At 41.9% G+C, this 15536-nt stretch overlaps 4 protein-coding genes across 4 annotated transcripts in view; 3 read left to right on the top strand and 1 right to left on the bottom strand.

The window, feature by feature from the left end:
* Positions 1-15536, top strand: part of LOC143767340 (uncharacterized) — a 254994-nt gene that overhangs the window by 28491 nt on the left and 210967 nt on the right. The window lies entirely within an intron of this gene.
* Positions 1-15536, top strand: part of LOC143767338 (uncharacterized) — a 149485-nt gene that overhangs the window by 28695 nt on the left and 105254 nt on the right. The window contains exon 7 of the mRNA XM_077255572.1: positions 11827-11951. Within this exon, the coding sequence (XP_077111687.1) occupies positions 11827-11951 (125 nt within the window). The remainder of the gene's footprint in view (positions 1-11826; positions 11952-15536) is intronic.
* The window catches only part of LOC143767410 (uncharacterized), a 599249-nt gene that overhangs the window by 499562 nt on the left and 84151 nt on the right, over positions 1-15536 (bottom strand). The gene's annotated exons all lie outside the window — the stretch shown is intronic.
* LOC143767342 (uncharacterized) overlaps positions 1-15536 on the top strand; it is a 258579-nt gene that overhangs the window by 229117 nt on the left and 13926 nt on the right. The gene's annotated exons all lie outside the window — the stretch shown is intronic.

Here is a 15536-nt window from a genome sequence, read left to right as displayed (position 1 = left end):
GGAACGTGTAGGAGAGATCTCATCTTCTACAAGTGTGAACAGATTTCAGCCGAGACATGGTTGACTCTGACCGAGCGCATGCCCAGAAGTATTCAGACAGTGTTAAAAATGAAAGGTGGATTTACAAACTATTAAAAAAGTAATAAATATTAAACGTGAGAATGGAGATAAAGAAAGAATGCGGCACTCACCCGGTTCCTTCCACTGTAATTCATTCTTTATTAAGCGTGGCATTCCATGTCAGACACGGCACAATACAGGCTATGGCATGAAGAGGGAGCAGTGAGGGAGTGTGCAGAGACAAGACGGACAACGGCCGTTTCACGCACAGGCGCTTCTACGGGTCCATGTGAGTTGTGCTTATGATGTCAGTTCCTTTAGTAGGGTTAGACACCAGACATATAACATGTGCAATCAATTAGAACAATTAAAAACAACAACATACTTTTATCTCTGCATTCTATACGGATTACAGGAAGACTGCCATATCCAATTTGTCATTAAGCCCCCAGGGACCTTGTGCGTTTGTTCTTAAGATCCAACGAGCTTCGCATTGTAGCAAAAGCTTATTGTGATCACCGCCTTGCTGAGGGGATTTAACTATCTCTAACCCAGCAAAGCTCAGTGAGCTTGGATCACCGCCATGCATTTCTTGTATGTGCTTGACTAAACGCACTCTTCCCTTCCCTGTGAGAATGGAGTTAAAGTGCTCCCGGAATCGTACCATTAGGGGCCTAATTGTCTTCCCGATGTAAAACCGGTTACAAGGACAGAAAATTACATATACCAAAAATTTACTTTTACAAGTTATAAAGTCTCTCACTGTGTGATGCATCGTACCAATTTTTAGAGGGTTATCAATTTTGTGTAGATGACACATGCTGCACCCACCGCATTTAAAATTGCCCTGCGGAAGGGATTTTTTCATCCAGTTGTTATTACTGATCGTAAGGCGATTTTTTACCACCAAGTCTCCTATATTGACTGAACGTTTATAAGCAAAGCGAGGGGTACACACTGGTAAATTTCTGAAATCTGAATCGTTACTGATTATATGCCAATTTCTACTAATGGCTGCGTGGATTTCATTATTAAGGGGACTATGTTTAAATGTAAAATTGAAAGTGCCGTTTTTATTGTGGCTATCCCCCCTATTTGATTTTTTCGATTTTTTCGTGCCGTTACTACCCTTTCTCAATAGGTCCGTTTGGGATAACTTAGCCGCCCGTGATTCCGCTTGTTGCAGAACATGAGTTGGATAACCCCTGTTTTTGAACCGCAGTTTTAAATCCTGTATTTGGTGTTGATAGCTATCCTCACAATTATTGATTTTCCTCAGCCTTACCATCTGGCTGTAAGGAATGCTGTTTAAAGTATGGTTTGGGTGAGCACTCTGAAAATGAAGAACATTGTTAGTTGCGGTTGTTTTTCTATGAACACTCGTTTTTAATAATCCCTCCCTGATTTCTATTTTCACATCACGAAACTCTAGCTCTTTGTCGCTATAAACAGACGTGAATCTCATATTCTCATCGTTATTTTCATTCAAAAATGCCACAAAATTATTAAAGATTTGCTCACCCCCATCCCACACAATAAAAACATCATCCGCAAACCGAAGGTATAGACGAATCTGTTTCAAATATGGGTTTTGGGATCCGGTGACGTGCTTCTCCTCAAACGCTGCAAGAAACAGGTTCGCGAAAACGCACGCCACCGGAGTACCCATCGCGGTACCAACCTTTTGGCTGTACCACTTGTCCAGGAATTTAAAAGCATTATTAGATAACACAAAATCCAATCCTTCTGATATGAACGAGATAAACTCTTGATCCTTTTCTGTATGCGACAGAATACATTGAATCGCTTCTAAACCCTTTTTTTGCGGGATTCTCGTGTAAAGGTTGACGATGTCAATGGAGGCTAGGGCAAAAGTAGGTTGCCAACAAAAATCCTTGAGGGCTAACAAAAAGTCGACTGATCAGTACCAGCTCATTGGAGTTTAAGATTCAGACTTTAGCGGAAAAAGAAATCCGTTTATACTGGACTATAAAGTCTTTAAAATCTTATACTGAATGTGACAGAGTGCCGAGAGGTTTAAGAGTGTTTAAGGAAATTTCGCAGTTTAAAGACGATCTGAGTTTCCAGACGGCATGGGAGCAAATTCATCTGCAATGCTCCAAAAATCTGCTGCAGCTAGTTATCTCGCAAAATGAAAAGGACTATGGCTTGATTTGTGAGCAGCTGGATAAATCTAAAAAGGATCCTCGGTTTGCGGATGATGTTTTTATTGTGTGGGATGGGGGTGAGCAAATCTTTAATAATTTTGTGGCATTTTTGAATTAAAATAACGATGAGAATATGAGATTCACGTCTGTTTATAGCGACAAAGAGCTAGAGTTTCTTGATGTGAAAATAGAAATCAGGGAGGGATTATTAAAAACGAGTGTTCATAGAAAAACAACCGCAACTAACAATGTTCTTCATTTTAAGAGTGCTCACCCAAACCATACTTTAAACAGCATTCCTTACAGCCAGATCGTAAGGCTGAGGAAAATCAATAATTGTGAGGATAGCTATCAACACCAAATACAGGATTTAAAACTGCGGTTCAAAAACAGGGGTTATCCAACTCATGTTCTGCAACAAGCGGAATCACGGGCGGCTAAGTTATCCCAAATGGACCTATTGAGAAAGGGTAGTAATGGCACGAAAAAATCGAAAAAATCAAATAGGGGGGATAGCCACAATAAAAACGGCACTTTCAATTTTACATTTAAACATAGTCCCCTTAATAATGAAATCCACGCAGCCATTCGTAGAAATTGGCATATAATCAGTAACGATTCAGATTTCAGAAATTTACCAGTGTGTACCCCTCGCTTTGCTTATAAACGTTCAGTCAATATAGGAGACTTGGTGGTAAAAAATCGCCTTACGATCAGTAATAACAACTGGATGAAAAAATCCCTTCCGCAGGGCAATTTTAAATGCGGTGGGTGCAGCATGTGTCATCTACACAAAATTGATAACCCTCTAAAAATTGGTACGATGCATCACACAGTGAGAGACTTTATAACTTGTAAAAGTAAATTTTTGGTATATGTAATTTTCTGTCCTTGTAACCGGTTTTACATCGGGAAGACAATTAGGCCCCTAATGGTACGATTCCGGGAGCACTTTAACTCCATTCTCACAGGGAAGGGAAGAGTGCGTTTAGTCAAGCACATACAAGAAATGCATGGCGGTGATCCAAGCTCACTGAGCTTTGCTGGGTTAGAGATAGTTAAATCTCCTCAGCAAGGCGGTGATCACAATAAGCTTTTGCTACAATGCGAAGCTCGTTGGATCTTAAGAACAAACGCACAAGGTCCCTGGGGGCTTAATGACAAATTGGATATGGCAGTCTTCCTGTAATCCGTATAGAATGCAGAGATAAAAGTATGTTGTTGTTTTTAATTGTTCTAATTGATTGCACATGTTATATGTCTGGTGTCTAACCCTACTAAAGGAACTGACATCATAAGCACAACTCACATGGACCCGTAGAAGCGCCTGTGCGTGAAACGGCCGTCGTCCGTCTTGTCTCTGCACACTCCCTCACTGCTCCCTCTTCATGCCATAGCCTGTATTGTGCCGTGTCTGACATGGAATGCCATGCTTAATAAAGAATGAATTACAGTGGAAGGAACTGGGTGAGTGCCGCATTCTTTCTTTATCTCCATTCTCATGTGAATCATTGACTCTAGCTGCAGAGCACCGCCCCAACTTCAATAGTAGCTGACTCCGTCTGACTTTTGAAGAAGCTATTAGCCTCGTAGCTGGATTGTTTTATGACAGCTCGTTCAGTGCCGATCTGATACTGTTTGTCTTTCTTGCGCTTGTGGTAATAAATATTAAAGTTTAGATTTTTAGATGCAATAATAACAATGCAGTGACCTGACAAGAATCTGCATAACTAATCATATGCAAGTTAAATTTATCTGTGAGATAGCCAAGTTGATTGTCTATAAAATTATGGTGGTCTCATGTTCGAAGCAGTAGTGGATGGTGAGATATGAAGCCTGAAAGTCAGAGGTTCAAAGCATTTTTACCCTTTTTGCTCAACGATGTATCTAATTCTGAAATTTTACGAGGGATTTTCAGTTCTGCTAAAGCTAGTTCATCAGGTGAATGTACATAGATAAAGTATACCCAAGCTTTCTGCCTTTCTACTGGTACAAATAATGTGTAGACTTTAGGAAAAGATTCAGATCTGTTGATAACATTGATCACAAGGAGATATACCTTATTTTTAAGATTATAAGACATACTTTTTTTTTTCTTTCAAATTTGAGAGGAAAATGGGGGTGCCTCTTATAATCTGGGCGGTGGCGGTGGAGCGGGGTCACAGGAGGTAGGGTTGCTCTTTCAGGAGACTGGCGGCAGAAGTGGGGCTATGCTGCAGGCCATGGGCTCTCATAACATGTCGGCAGTGGTGAGCGTAGTCCCCTTTGCCAATGATTTATCTGCGGTGGGATTCTGGCAATTGGCTGCCAGAGGCGGTGCATGAGGAGACTAAGATCTCGTTAAACAATATCAACCTCCTCCCCGGTAAGCTCACTGCGGATTATATTTTTAAAATGGACTATAAGCCACACCACCAATTTTTTATTTATTTTTATTCCTATTTTCCACCCCCAAATTTGCGGTTCGTCTTATGGTCCGGTGCATTTTGTAGTCAACAAAATACGCTATGTGGGAAATGTTTTTTTGCTTGATCCTCAGAGTCATCAGACAATAACATTTTTCCACTTAGTACTGCAGTTAGGGTTACAAGTAAGGACGTGTCCTCCCTTGCTGATTCATCGTTTAAGGTTGGTAAATAACCTGTGCAGTTTCAAATATGTAAAGCTGTCGGAGTTCTAGTCAAATCTGTGAAATTTGGGGTCTTCTCACAATTGACCTCATTTTACAATTTCTAATTGATTGCTGATTTTAAAATTATTGCCTGTTCATACACATTTTTTTTCTTTCACCCATGACCAAACACCTGAGAGAGGAATCCGTCCATCAAGGACAGGAAACCTACTGAAATAAAAGGGCGAAATCTCTCCCCTGCATCAGTTGGTTTCCTGTCCTTGATAGAGAACCTCATGCTGAAGCTAGGAGGGTAGAAGATCTCACTTTGCCACACCCATTTTGGAACAGGATAGGCTTGGGTAAGTTTTCCAAATAATCTGTCCTGCCTTTGAAGACACAGTTGTCCTGAGGGACTCTGTAGATAAGAAGGCAGACGGGTATTTGAGGCACATCTGGGAACCAGTGATTGCAGTTACCTGCATTGCTCACTTATTAATGATCTGATTACAGCAACTGGAAGAATAGTATAAATCCGGGCTTTGTGGTCAGAGACTTCTCTTCAGAGGGGTGCGGAAATCTGCACAATGACGCCATTACACAACTAGGGGGAAGGCTTGCCCTGTTTATCCAGGCTTGGGAAACAAACTCATCCAGTGGCTGGATATTAGGAATAATAGGAAAATGGGTCTAAAATTAGAATTTCAAAATATTCCTATCCAGACCTTCGTTTTGAACTCCCACCCCTCCCTTCCTGAGGAAGTCAGCCAAGAAACAACTAGCAATAGAATCAGAAGTTTGGGGTCTAGTCCAAAAACAAGTTCTTGTCGAAGAACCAGTGGAAGAAAAAGGAAGGGGATTCTAAAAAAAATGGACAGTACGTTCAGGACTATGAAAAGACGTGGGGCCGCTGTATTATTGTCTTATATTCAACGTTCAGGACTATCATAAAGTTAAGGAATATAAACAGATTCCTAGAGTACCGACCGTTCAAGATAGAATCAATAAACATGGTTGTAGAACTTCTGTTTCCAAACTGCTACATGGTTGTTCTAGACTTAACAGATGCATACTACTATGTCCTGATACACACAGAACATCAAACATTTCTGAGAGTTGCTTTGTTTATGCAGGGGGAAATAAAGCACTTTCAGTTCAAAGCCCTGCCCTTCTTTCTATTTATGGCTCCAAGAGTTTTCTACAAGGTTATAGCCTAGATGACAGCATTCCTTTTGGGTTCAGAATACTCTGATTGTTCCATATCTGGACGACTTCCTCATTGTGTGAAGGTCGGCTGAACATTGCAAAGCACAGCTAGGAGGAGTCAGAAATATCTTAGAGTAGATGGGCTGGATACTGAATATAAAGAAATCAAACCTAAAGCCTGTAAAAAAAATGTAGGTCTCATTTTAAAACTCTGTGAGCCAGGCTTTTTCTTACGGAAGGAAAGAAGGACAAGGTAATATCTTTGATATAACCAGCAGTGGACGATATGGAAATTACATTGAGGGAGGCAATGTTATTATTAAGGACTCTGACTTCCTGTATCCCGGCAGTGTCATGGGCCCATTTACATACCAGACAGCTTCAATGGGAGATATTGTAAGCCCAAAAACGGTTAGGAGGGTGGTTAGAAGGGAAAGTAAATCTTTTTTCTGTAAGACTAGACTCCCTCTCATGGCGGCTAGACCAAGGAAATCTGCCATCAGGCATTCCATGGATGTCTCGAATCCGCAACATCATTACCACAGATGCAAGCATAACCGGTTGGGGGGCACATTTGAGAGATTGTAATGTACAAGGTCCTTGGTCAGTATATGACAGGAAAAATTCTTCCAACATGAAGGCGCTTCAGGCAGTAGAGAAATCGTTGAGTTCCTTACCTCTCTCCGTGGCCATCACATCTTCAATCTTTCAGACAATTGATCTACTTTGGCATATATCATTCATCAAGAGGGATAAAAATCTCACACCCTGGTGAAAGCAGCTGAGTGCCTTTTCCAGCTAGCAGAGCAACACCTTCACTCCCTGGTGTTGTTACACATAATGGGGAAGGAGAACTACAGGACAGACTTCCTAAGTCTCAACCAACTGAGGCAAGGGGAATGGGCACTGAATCCAGAAGATTTTGATCAGATAGTAGATATATGGGGACTCCCAGATATAGATCAATTCACAAACAAACAGAACAGGAAGGTGGAGAAATTCTGCTCACTAAATCCAAGAAAAGGTCCTTGTATAGTAGATGCCCTGCAGATTTCATGGGACTTCTGGCTGGCATATGTGTTTTCCCTCAATAGTAATGATTCCAGCAGTTCTGAGGTAGATCAGGGAGGATCATGCTTGGGTAATACAGCCCCATTTTGGCTAAAAAGACACTGGTTTTCCTGGATGAGGCTAATGTCCATTCCGATACTTGGATCTTACCAGAGATCCCGCATCTACTCAGTCAGGGCCCAATCTGTTATTCCCAGGTGATAGGTTTCCATGTGACAGCATGGAATTTGAAAGGTCACTATTGAGGAATAAGGGATTTCCCTCAGGTTTAGTTTCCACTTTACTTAAGAGTAGTAAACCGGTAACAACAAGAATTTATGGCACAACTTGAAAAAAATGTTTAGTCTCTCTGTGAGAAAAACTGGGGAGTGAGATTCCACTAAAAGCTATTCTGGAATTTCTCCTGAAAGCTCTAGATCTGGGGTTAGCCACTAGCACCCTTTAAAAGATAAAATATCTGCTTTAGGAGTCTTGAATGATTATAATTTGGCAGCCAGTAGGTGGATAACTAGGTTCATTAGGTCCTGTGATAGGTCTAGGTTGTTTCTCGATCCGAGAATTCCTCCTTGGGATCTAAATTTAATTCTAGAAGCTTTGACAAAAAGTCCACTTGAACCATTGTGGCAATCGACTTTTAATGAACTTTACTTTAAAAGCAATAATTATGGGAGCAGTGACCTAGGCCTGTAGCGTGAGCGATATCTAAGCCTTATCAATTAATGCCCCATATACTCAGGCCCTTGAGGATAGAATCGTGTTAAAAGTAGCAACCTCTTTGATGGAAAAGGCAGGTTTCAAATATGAAAGGACCCAACATGGTCCTCACCTTTAACATTCTTGGAACTATCTTCCTCTTGCTGACCTAACCTTTGCTAGATAGGTGCTGCGATCGGTGGTCCTTCCCTATGGTGAATTAATTTCTCTACAAAATCTCTCAGGTCTGTTGTCATGGGTGAATGTAAAATACTAAATTACTTAATGGTAATCATTTTTTCCAAAGCACATGACACCACCCTTAACTCCGTCCCCTTATCACTGTATTTGGTGTTCACTGTAGAAGATAAGTTTAAGTTGGGTGAGATGGTAAATTTAGTGTCAGTTGTACACATACAGTATTTTCCGGCGTATAAGACGACTTTTTAACCCCTGAAAATCTTCTCAAAAGTCGGGGGTCGTCTTATACACCTTGTGTTGTCTTATTTGGCGGGTGCAGAGCTCTGCGGTCGCCGCATATGGTGCGGGGAGTGGTCCCGATGACGACGTGCCTCTCTGGGAAGGTGTAAGTGAATCAAGCCCGCCCTTGTATCCTATTACCTTCTTCTTTCACCCGTCTGGCCCCCCCTTTTCTGCCGCTCAAGTCTCCGGAGAATGGAAGTGAAAGCCGCTCCTTCTCTTTCACCAGTCTGGTCCGCGTTTCTCTGCCTTTCAAATTTCGCGGGGATGGGGGTGAAGCGGCGAAGGCACGCATGTGCCGCTAGACTTCCATCCTCGCGAGATTTGAGAGGCAGAGAAACGCGGACCAGACTGGAGAGAAGGAGTGGCTTCACTTCTATCCCTGTGAGATTGGAAAGGCAGAGAAGGGTGGGACAGACGGGAGAAAGAGAAGGAGCGGCTTCATTTCCATCCTCCGGAGACTTGAGTAGCAGAGAAGGGCGGGCCAGACCTGTGAAAGAAGGAGGTAATAGGATGCAAGGGCGGGCTTGATTCACTTACACCTTCCCGGTGAGGCACCTCATCATCAGGACCGCTCCCTGCACCATATGCGGCGACCGCAGAGCTCCGCACATGCCATATAAGACGACACCCGGCGTATAAGATGACCCCCGACTTATACTGCGAGTATATCCCAAACTCTATATTTTAAATGGAAAAGTTGGGGGTCGTCTTATACGCCGGAAAATACAGTAATTCTCTGGGAGGTCCTCTCATGCTCTGTACTCCAACTGATAAGGTGAGAGGTGCCGCCCTTTTATTTCAGTAGGTTTCCTGTCCTTAATGGACAGATCCCTCTCTCACGTGTGCTGTCATGGGCTCGAAAAAACAATTAGTTTTAGTATTTAGTGTTTTTTTTTAAATTGTTTTATTCTCAATAACCTAAATGGGGGGAAAAATTTGATATTTGAGACTGGTCCAAATCTGTGCTTCAAGCCTTTAACCATCTTGAAGGGTTACTTATGCTCCCCTCATTTCACTTCATCAGGAGGAAAGTGGGTCAGTTGACATCTCATATACTGATTGGGCATGTATACTGTCAGGTATCAGTCGTCAGGATGTCAGTTGACCCCCCTCACCTGCCAATTTGGAAGTGAGCGGAGCAGGGCTGAGCCTTTAATTCTGCTTTCCTGTTGCTCCAGCATTTCATAACCGAGATTCCAATAGAACATTCTTTCTGGAGGTCGTAGACTCTTCAGTTGCAGTAAGCACATTAGACAGCTAGCAGATCCCACTGATATTGGTGGGTTTGGCCGATGGTAGCCTTATGATAGAGGACCTAAAGGGGGTTATCCCATGAACAAAGTACATTTTAATAAAAAAAAAATATATCAAGTTCCACAATTGGATGTGTGGAAAATAAAATGTGCAGGCAGACTTAATCTTATAAATGTGCCCTTGCTGTGTACTGTGTAATGGCTGTGTCTTGAAAAAATGAAAAATAGATATTGACGTGCACTCTGCGTTTCACTAGTGGTGGTGCCAATTGAGGGGATTGGTGAGATCCCTCGTAGACCATGTAGAATAAATATCAATTACACACTCCTTTTAAATGCAAACAAGATTTATTTTATTAAAGTTCAAAAAATAAGAGCAACCTTTGAATGTCATCGCGTTTTGGCCAACTCAGCGTTTTTCACGACAGATTTTTCTTCCCTGGAGGTGCGATTTGTTAAGTCTGGAAGGTATAGTTCAAGAGATATCCTTGAGTAGGTTGATGAATGTGGAAAGCCTGTATCTCACATGTCCGAGACCGAGTGCTTGCTTAAATGCTTAAATTTCGTGTTGTGGAAAAGGCCGAGTTGGCCGAAACGCGTTGACATTCAAAGGTTGCTGTTACTTTTTGAACTTTAACCCCTTTCTGCCATCGGACAGAATAGTATGTCCCATGGCAGATCCCCTGCTTTGATGCGGGCTCCAGCGGTGAGTCTGCATCAAAGCCGGGACATGTCAGCTGTTTTGAACAGCTGACATGTGCCCGCAATAGGCGCAGGTGGAATTGCGATCAACCCGCGCCTATTAACTAGCTAAATGCCGCTGTCAAACTCTGACAGCTGCATTTAACAAGCGCTTCCGGCCATGTGGCCGGAGATGAGCGCACCGTTGACCCCGTGACCTGGGGTCATCGGTGCGTTGGCATAACAACCAGGGTTCTCCTGAAGACCTCTGTGGTTGTTGATGCCAGATTGCTGTGAGCACCACCCTGTGGTCGGCGCTCATAATAATGCAGTAATTCTGCTACATAGGAGCGATCTGAGCATCGCTCCTGTGTAGCAGAGCCGATCAGGCTATGCCAGCTTCTAGCCTCCCATGGAGGCTATTGAAGCATGGCAAAGGAAAAAAAATGTTTTAAAAAATATGAAAAAATATATAAAAGTTTAAATCACCCCCCTTTTGCCCCATTCAAAATAAAACAATAAAAGAAAAATCAAACCTACACATATTTGGTATCGCCGCATTCAGAATCGCCGGATTCTTTAATAAATAAAAAAACAGATCGCTAAACGGCGTAGTGAGAAAAAAATGCAAAATGCCAGAATTACCTTTTTTTTGGTTGTATTAAGGGGCAATCAAAAGAACGTGTCTGCATCAAAATGGTATAATTAAAAGCGTCAGCTCAGCGCGCAAAAAATAAGCCCTCACCCGACCCGAGATCCTGAAAAATGGAGACGCTATGGGTCTCGGAAAATTGTGCAATTCTTTTTTTTTAAGCAAACTTCGGAATTTTTTTCACCACTTAGATAAAAATGAACATAGACATGTTTGGTGTCTATGAACTCGTAATGACCTGGAGAATCATAATGGCAGGGGTCAGTTTTAGCATTTAGTGAACCTAGCAAAAAAGCCAAACAAAAAACAAGTGTGGGATTGCACTTTTTTGCAATTTCAACGCTCTTGGAATTTTTTTCCCATTTTCTAGTACACGACGTGGTAAAACCAATGGTGTCGCTCAAAAGTACAACTCATCCCGAAAAAATAAGCCCTCACATGTCCATATGCATGGAAAAATAAAAAAGTTATGGCTCTGGCAAGGAGGGGAGACCAAAACGAAAATGCAAAACCGAAAAAAGCTCCTGGGTTAAGGGGTTAATAAAAGAAACTCTTGTTTGCATTCAAAATGAGTGTGCAATTGATATTTATTCTTAATGGCTGTGTCTGACCGTGCAGGAACATGATCGTAACACACCTATGGGGAAGGGGAGGAAACCTAAGCGAGTATACAGACGACACAGTAGGACTGGTGACTCGTCAGAAACACTCCCTACTATGATAAAACATGCAGTGAAGTGTTTTATATCACATAAATAAGCAGCATTTGACCTGCTGCTCCACTTTTTAACTGGGATAAAAGTGCCTCATCATGGATAAGAATTAATTGTTCTGCTGATCAACCTGGGTCCAAATGGTTGAACTTCCACTGATCAGTAAGTTTTCTCCTGAATAGGTGAATAAATTTCTTTAATCAGACAGTTATTTTATTTGTTATATTTTTGGCAGATGACTGTTCCAGGAGATTACAAGGTCATTGGATATCTTCAGATTTCAAAGCAGAAGATGGCGGCAAAACACAACATACTTATGAAGAGCAAAGCAAAGATCTATCGTCTGAACATTTTAAACAGGTCCTATCAAAGATTGTTAAGCAAACTAATAATCACAAAAGCACAACCAGCTCACTTTGTTAAGAAACCACATTTATGTTCAGGGTGCAGGAAATGTTTTAACAAGAAATCAGATCTTGTTACACATCAGAGAACTCACACAGGGAAGAAACCATATTCATGCCCAGAATGTAAGAAATGTTTTCATCACAAATCATCTCTTACAAGACATCAGAAAATTCACACTGAGATAAAAACATTTTCATGTTCAAAATTTGGAAAATGTGTTAGATACAATGGATCATAAAAATTGCTCCGAGAAAGGCATTTACCTCTTTAGAATGTGGAATTCTTTTCACCAGAAATCAAAACTTGTTATAGATCAGAGAAGTTACATAGGGGACAAGCCCTATTCACGCTCAAAATGATAGAAATGTTTTCATCAGAGATCATATCTTTTAGGACATCAGAATGTGAGAAACCTTTCCGCAAAAAGACTGCTTTTGTTCTCCACTAGAAAATTTTGATTGGGTAGAAGCTATTTTCGTGGTGACATTGTAGAAATAGTTTTAAACTGAATTCACATGTTGTTAGACATCAGTCACACAGGGAAGAAACCATTTATATATTCAGAATGAGAAACCTTTCAGTTTTAACCCATTCACGATCTTGGACTTGCCCAGTACATCATGGTTGGGAAGAGATTCCTGACCTTCCATGTACTGGGTACGTCCTGGAGATTTTGCACACACAGGACCTGGGCGCGCGCAATCGCCTCCTGGTGTTCAGCTAATATCATAGCTGACACCTGACTCTCACTGCTGGGAGCAGTACACGCACCTCTCACGGCAGTTTAACCCCCTAAATGCTGCGATTGATATCGATCGCAGTGTTTAGAAGGCAGGGAGGGGGCTCCCTCTGCCCTCCAATCAGCGCCCCGTGATGTTGTTGTGGGGGCCCGATTGATGCCATGGTGACCACATGTTGTCATGATTACATCCAGGTCACCAGGCTATGGCAAGCCTCTTAGACCATGTGCAGAGCATGATCTAAGGGGCTTGTGTCTGTGCGGCACTGACAGTTGTAAACCCTTGCAATTCTCGTGCATTGCAATGGTTTATAAGAACGATCAGGTTGCTGAAAGAGAAATTCTCATAGTGGGAATAAATAAACTTTTTTTTTTTATAAATTGTATAAATATTTTTGAAAAAAAATCAGAAAATAGTAAAAAAAAAGTGTGTGTGTGTATATATATATATATATATATATATATATATATATATATATATATATATATATATATATATATATATATATATATATATATATATATATATATATATACACTAGATGGTGGCCCGATTCTAACGCATCGGGTATTCTAGAATATGTATGCGTAGTATATTGCATAGCCCACGCAGTACATTGCGCAGCCCACGCAGTGCATTGCGCAGCCCACGCAGTACATTGCGCAGCCCACGCAGTACATTGCGCAGCCCACGCAGTACATTGCGCAGCCCAGGCAGTACATTGCGCAGCCCAGGCAGTACATTGCGCAGCCCAGGCAGTACATTGCGCAGCCCAGGCAGTACATTGCGCAGCCCACGCAGTACATTGCGCAGCCCACGCAGTACATTGCGCAGCCCACGCAGTACATTGCGCAGCCCACGCAGTACATTGCGCAGCCCACGCAGTATATAGCACAGCCACGTAGTATATTGCCCAACCACGTAGTATATAGCACAGCCCATGTAGTATATTGCCCAGCCATGTAGTATATAGCACAGCCCATGTAGTATATTGGCCAGCCACATATATAGCACAGCCCATGTAGTATATTGCCCAGCCACGTAGTATATTGCCCAGCCACGTAGTATATAGCACAGCCCATTTAGTATATTGCCCAGCCACGTAGTATATAGCACAGCCCATGTAGTATATTGCCCAGCCACGTATATAGCACAGCCCATGTAGTATATTGCACAGCCCATGTAGTATATAGCACAGCCCATGTAGTATATTGCTCAGCCATGTAGTATATTGCCCAGCCCACGTAGTATATAGCAATGTGGGCATCATATCCCTGTTAAAAAAAGAAATAAAATAAAAAATAGTTATATACTCACCTTCCGGAGCCCCCGGATCCAAGCGATGCTCCTCGCCCGCTCCGGTCCCAAGAGTGCATTGCGGTCTCGCGAGATGATGACGTAGCGGTAGCGTGAGACCGCTACGTCATCATCTCGCGAGATCGCAGCATGGAGCGTCAGGAGGAGCGGGTAAGGCCTGTTGTCGATCCGGGGGCCGACGGACGGTGAGTATCTAACGATTTTTTATTTTTTTTTAATTATTTTTAACATTAGATCTTTTAACTATTGATGCCGCATAGGCAGCATGAATAGTAAAAAGCTGGTCACACAGGGTTAATAGCAGCGGTAACGGAGTGCATTACACCGCGGCATAACGCGGTCCATTACCGCTGTCATTAACCCTGTGTGAGGGCAGACTGGAGGGGAGTACGGTGCGGGCACTGACTGCGGGGAGGAAGGAGCGGCCATTTTTCTGCCGGACTGTGCCCGTCGCTGTGCCCGTCGCTGATTGGTCGTGGCAAAACAGCCACGACCAATCAGCGACTTTGATTCCAATGAATATCCGCGACAGACAGAAGGACAGACAGAAAGACGGAAGTGACCCTTAGACAATTATATAGTGTGTATATATATGTATATATATATACATATATATTTATAAGTTATTTTAAGTTTAAAAAAAAAAAGTACACGTTTGGTATCGCTGCATCCAGAACGAAGTGCCCCATAAAACTGTCACACTAGTTAGCCCCTTCAGTGAACACCATAATAAGGGGGCAAAAAAAATGCTGTTTCATAATTCAAAAAGTGAAATATAACGCAATAAAAAACAAATGTAGATAAAAATGGTATCTCTGAAAACGTGCAAAAATATTAATTATTTTCTATAAAAGTTTTTTATTGTGTCAAAATAGCAAAACATAAAAAAACTATATAATTGTGGTATCTCTGCAAGAATAAAGGTGCCTTATTAATTACCACATGTGGAATGGCATAAACCAATCCCTAAAAAAAGCAATTCCCATATTGATGGTGCTTGGTCATTCTGCCTCCCAAAAATTGGAATAGTAAGCGATCAAAAAATGTCATGTGCCCGAATATGATAGCAATAAAAATGTCAACTCGTCCTGCAGAAAACAAGCCCTCACATGACTCTATCAACCAAAATATAGAAAAATTGTAGCTCTCAAAATATGGCGACGCAAAAACTTGTTTTTGTAATAAGGGGTTTTTACTGTGTGACAGCAGCCCTACAGAAAAAAAAAAATATATAAATGTGATATCGCTGTAATCGCACCGACCAGAAGACCTGCTGTTGTATCTTTTCATTCTGCCTCCCAAAGACCGCAGTAAGGCTCGGCTCACATCTATCCTGTGCTTACACCGGGGTTTTCGTGCAAATCTATGAAATACAAGATTCTGACAGAACCCCGACACGAGATTCCCCATAATGAGGCAGATGGAGGCACTGTGGATGCCGTCTGGCCTATGATCCAGTGGTGTCAGCCTTTTAAGGCTA

The sequence above is a fragment of the Ranitomeya variabilis genome, chromosome 4 (assembly GCF_051348905.1).
Source record: "Ranitomeya variabilis isolate aRanVar5 chromosome 4, aRanVar5.hap1, whole genome shotgun sequence".
Classification (NCBI taxonomy): Eukaryota; Metazoa; Chordata; class Amphibia; order Anura; family Dendrobatidae; genus Ranitomeya; species Ranitomeya variabilis.
This window is presented reverse-complemented; position numbering and strand designations above follow the sequence as displayed.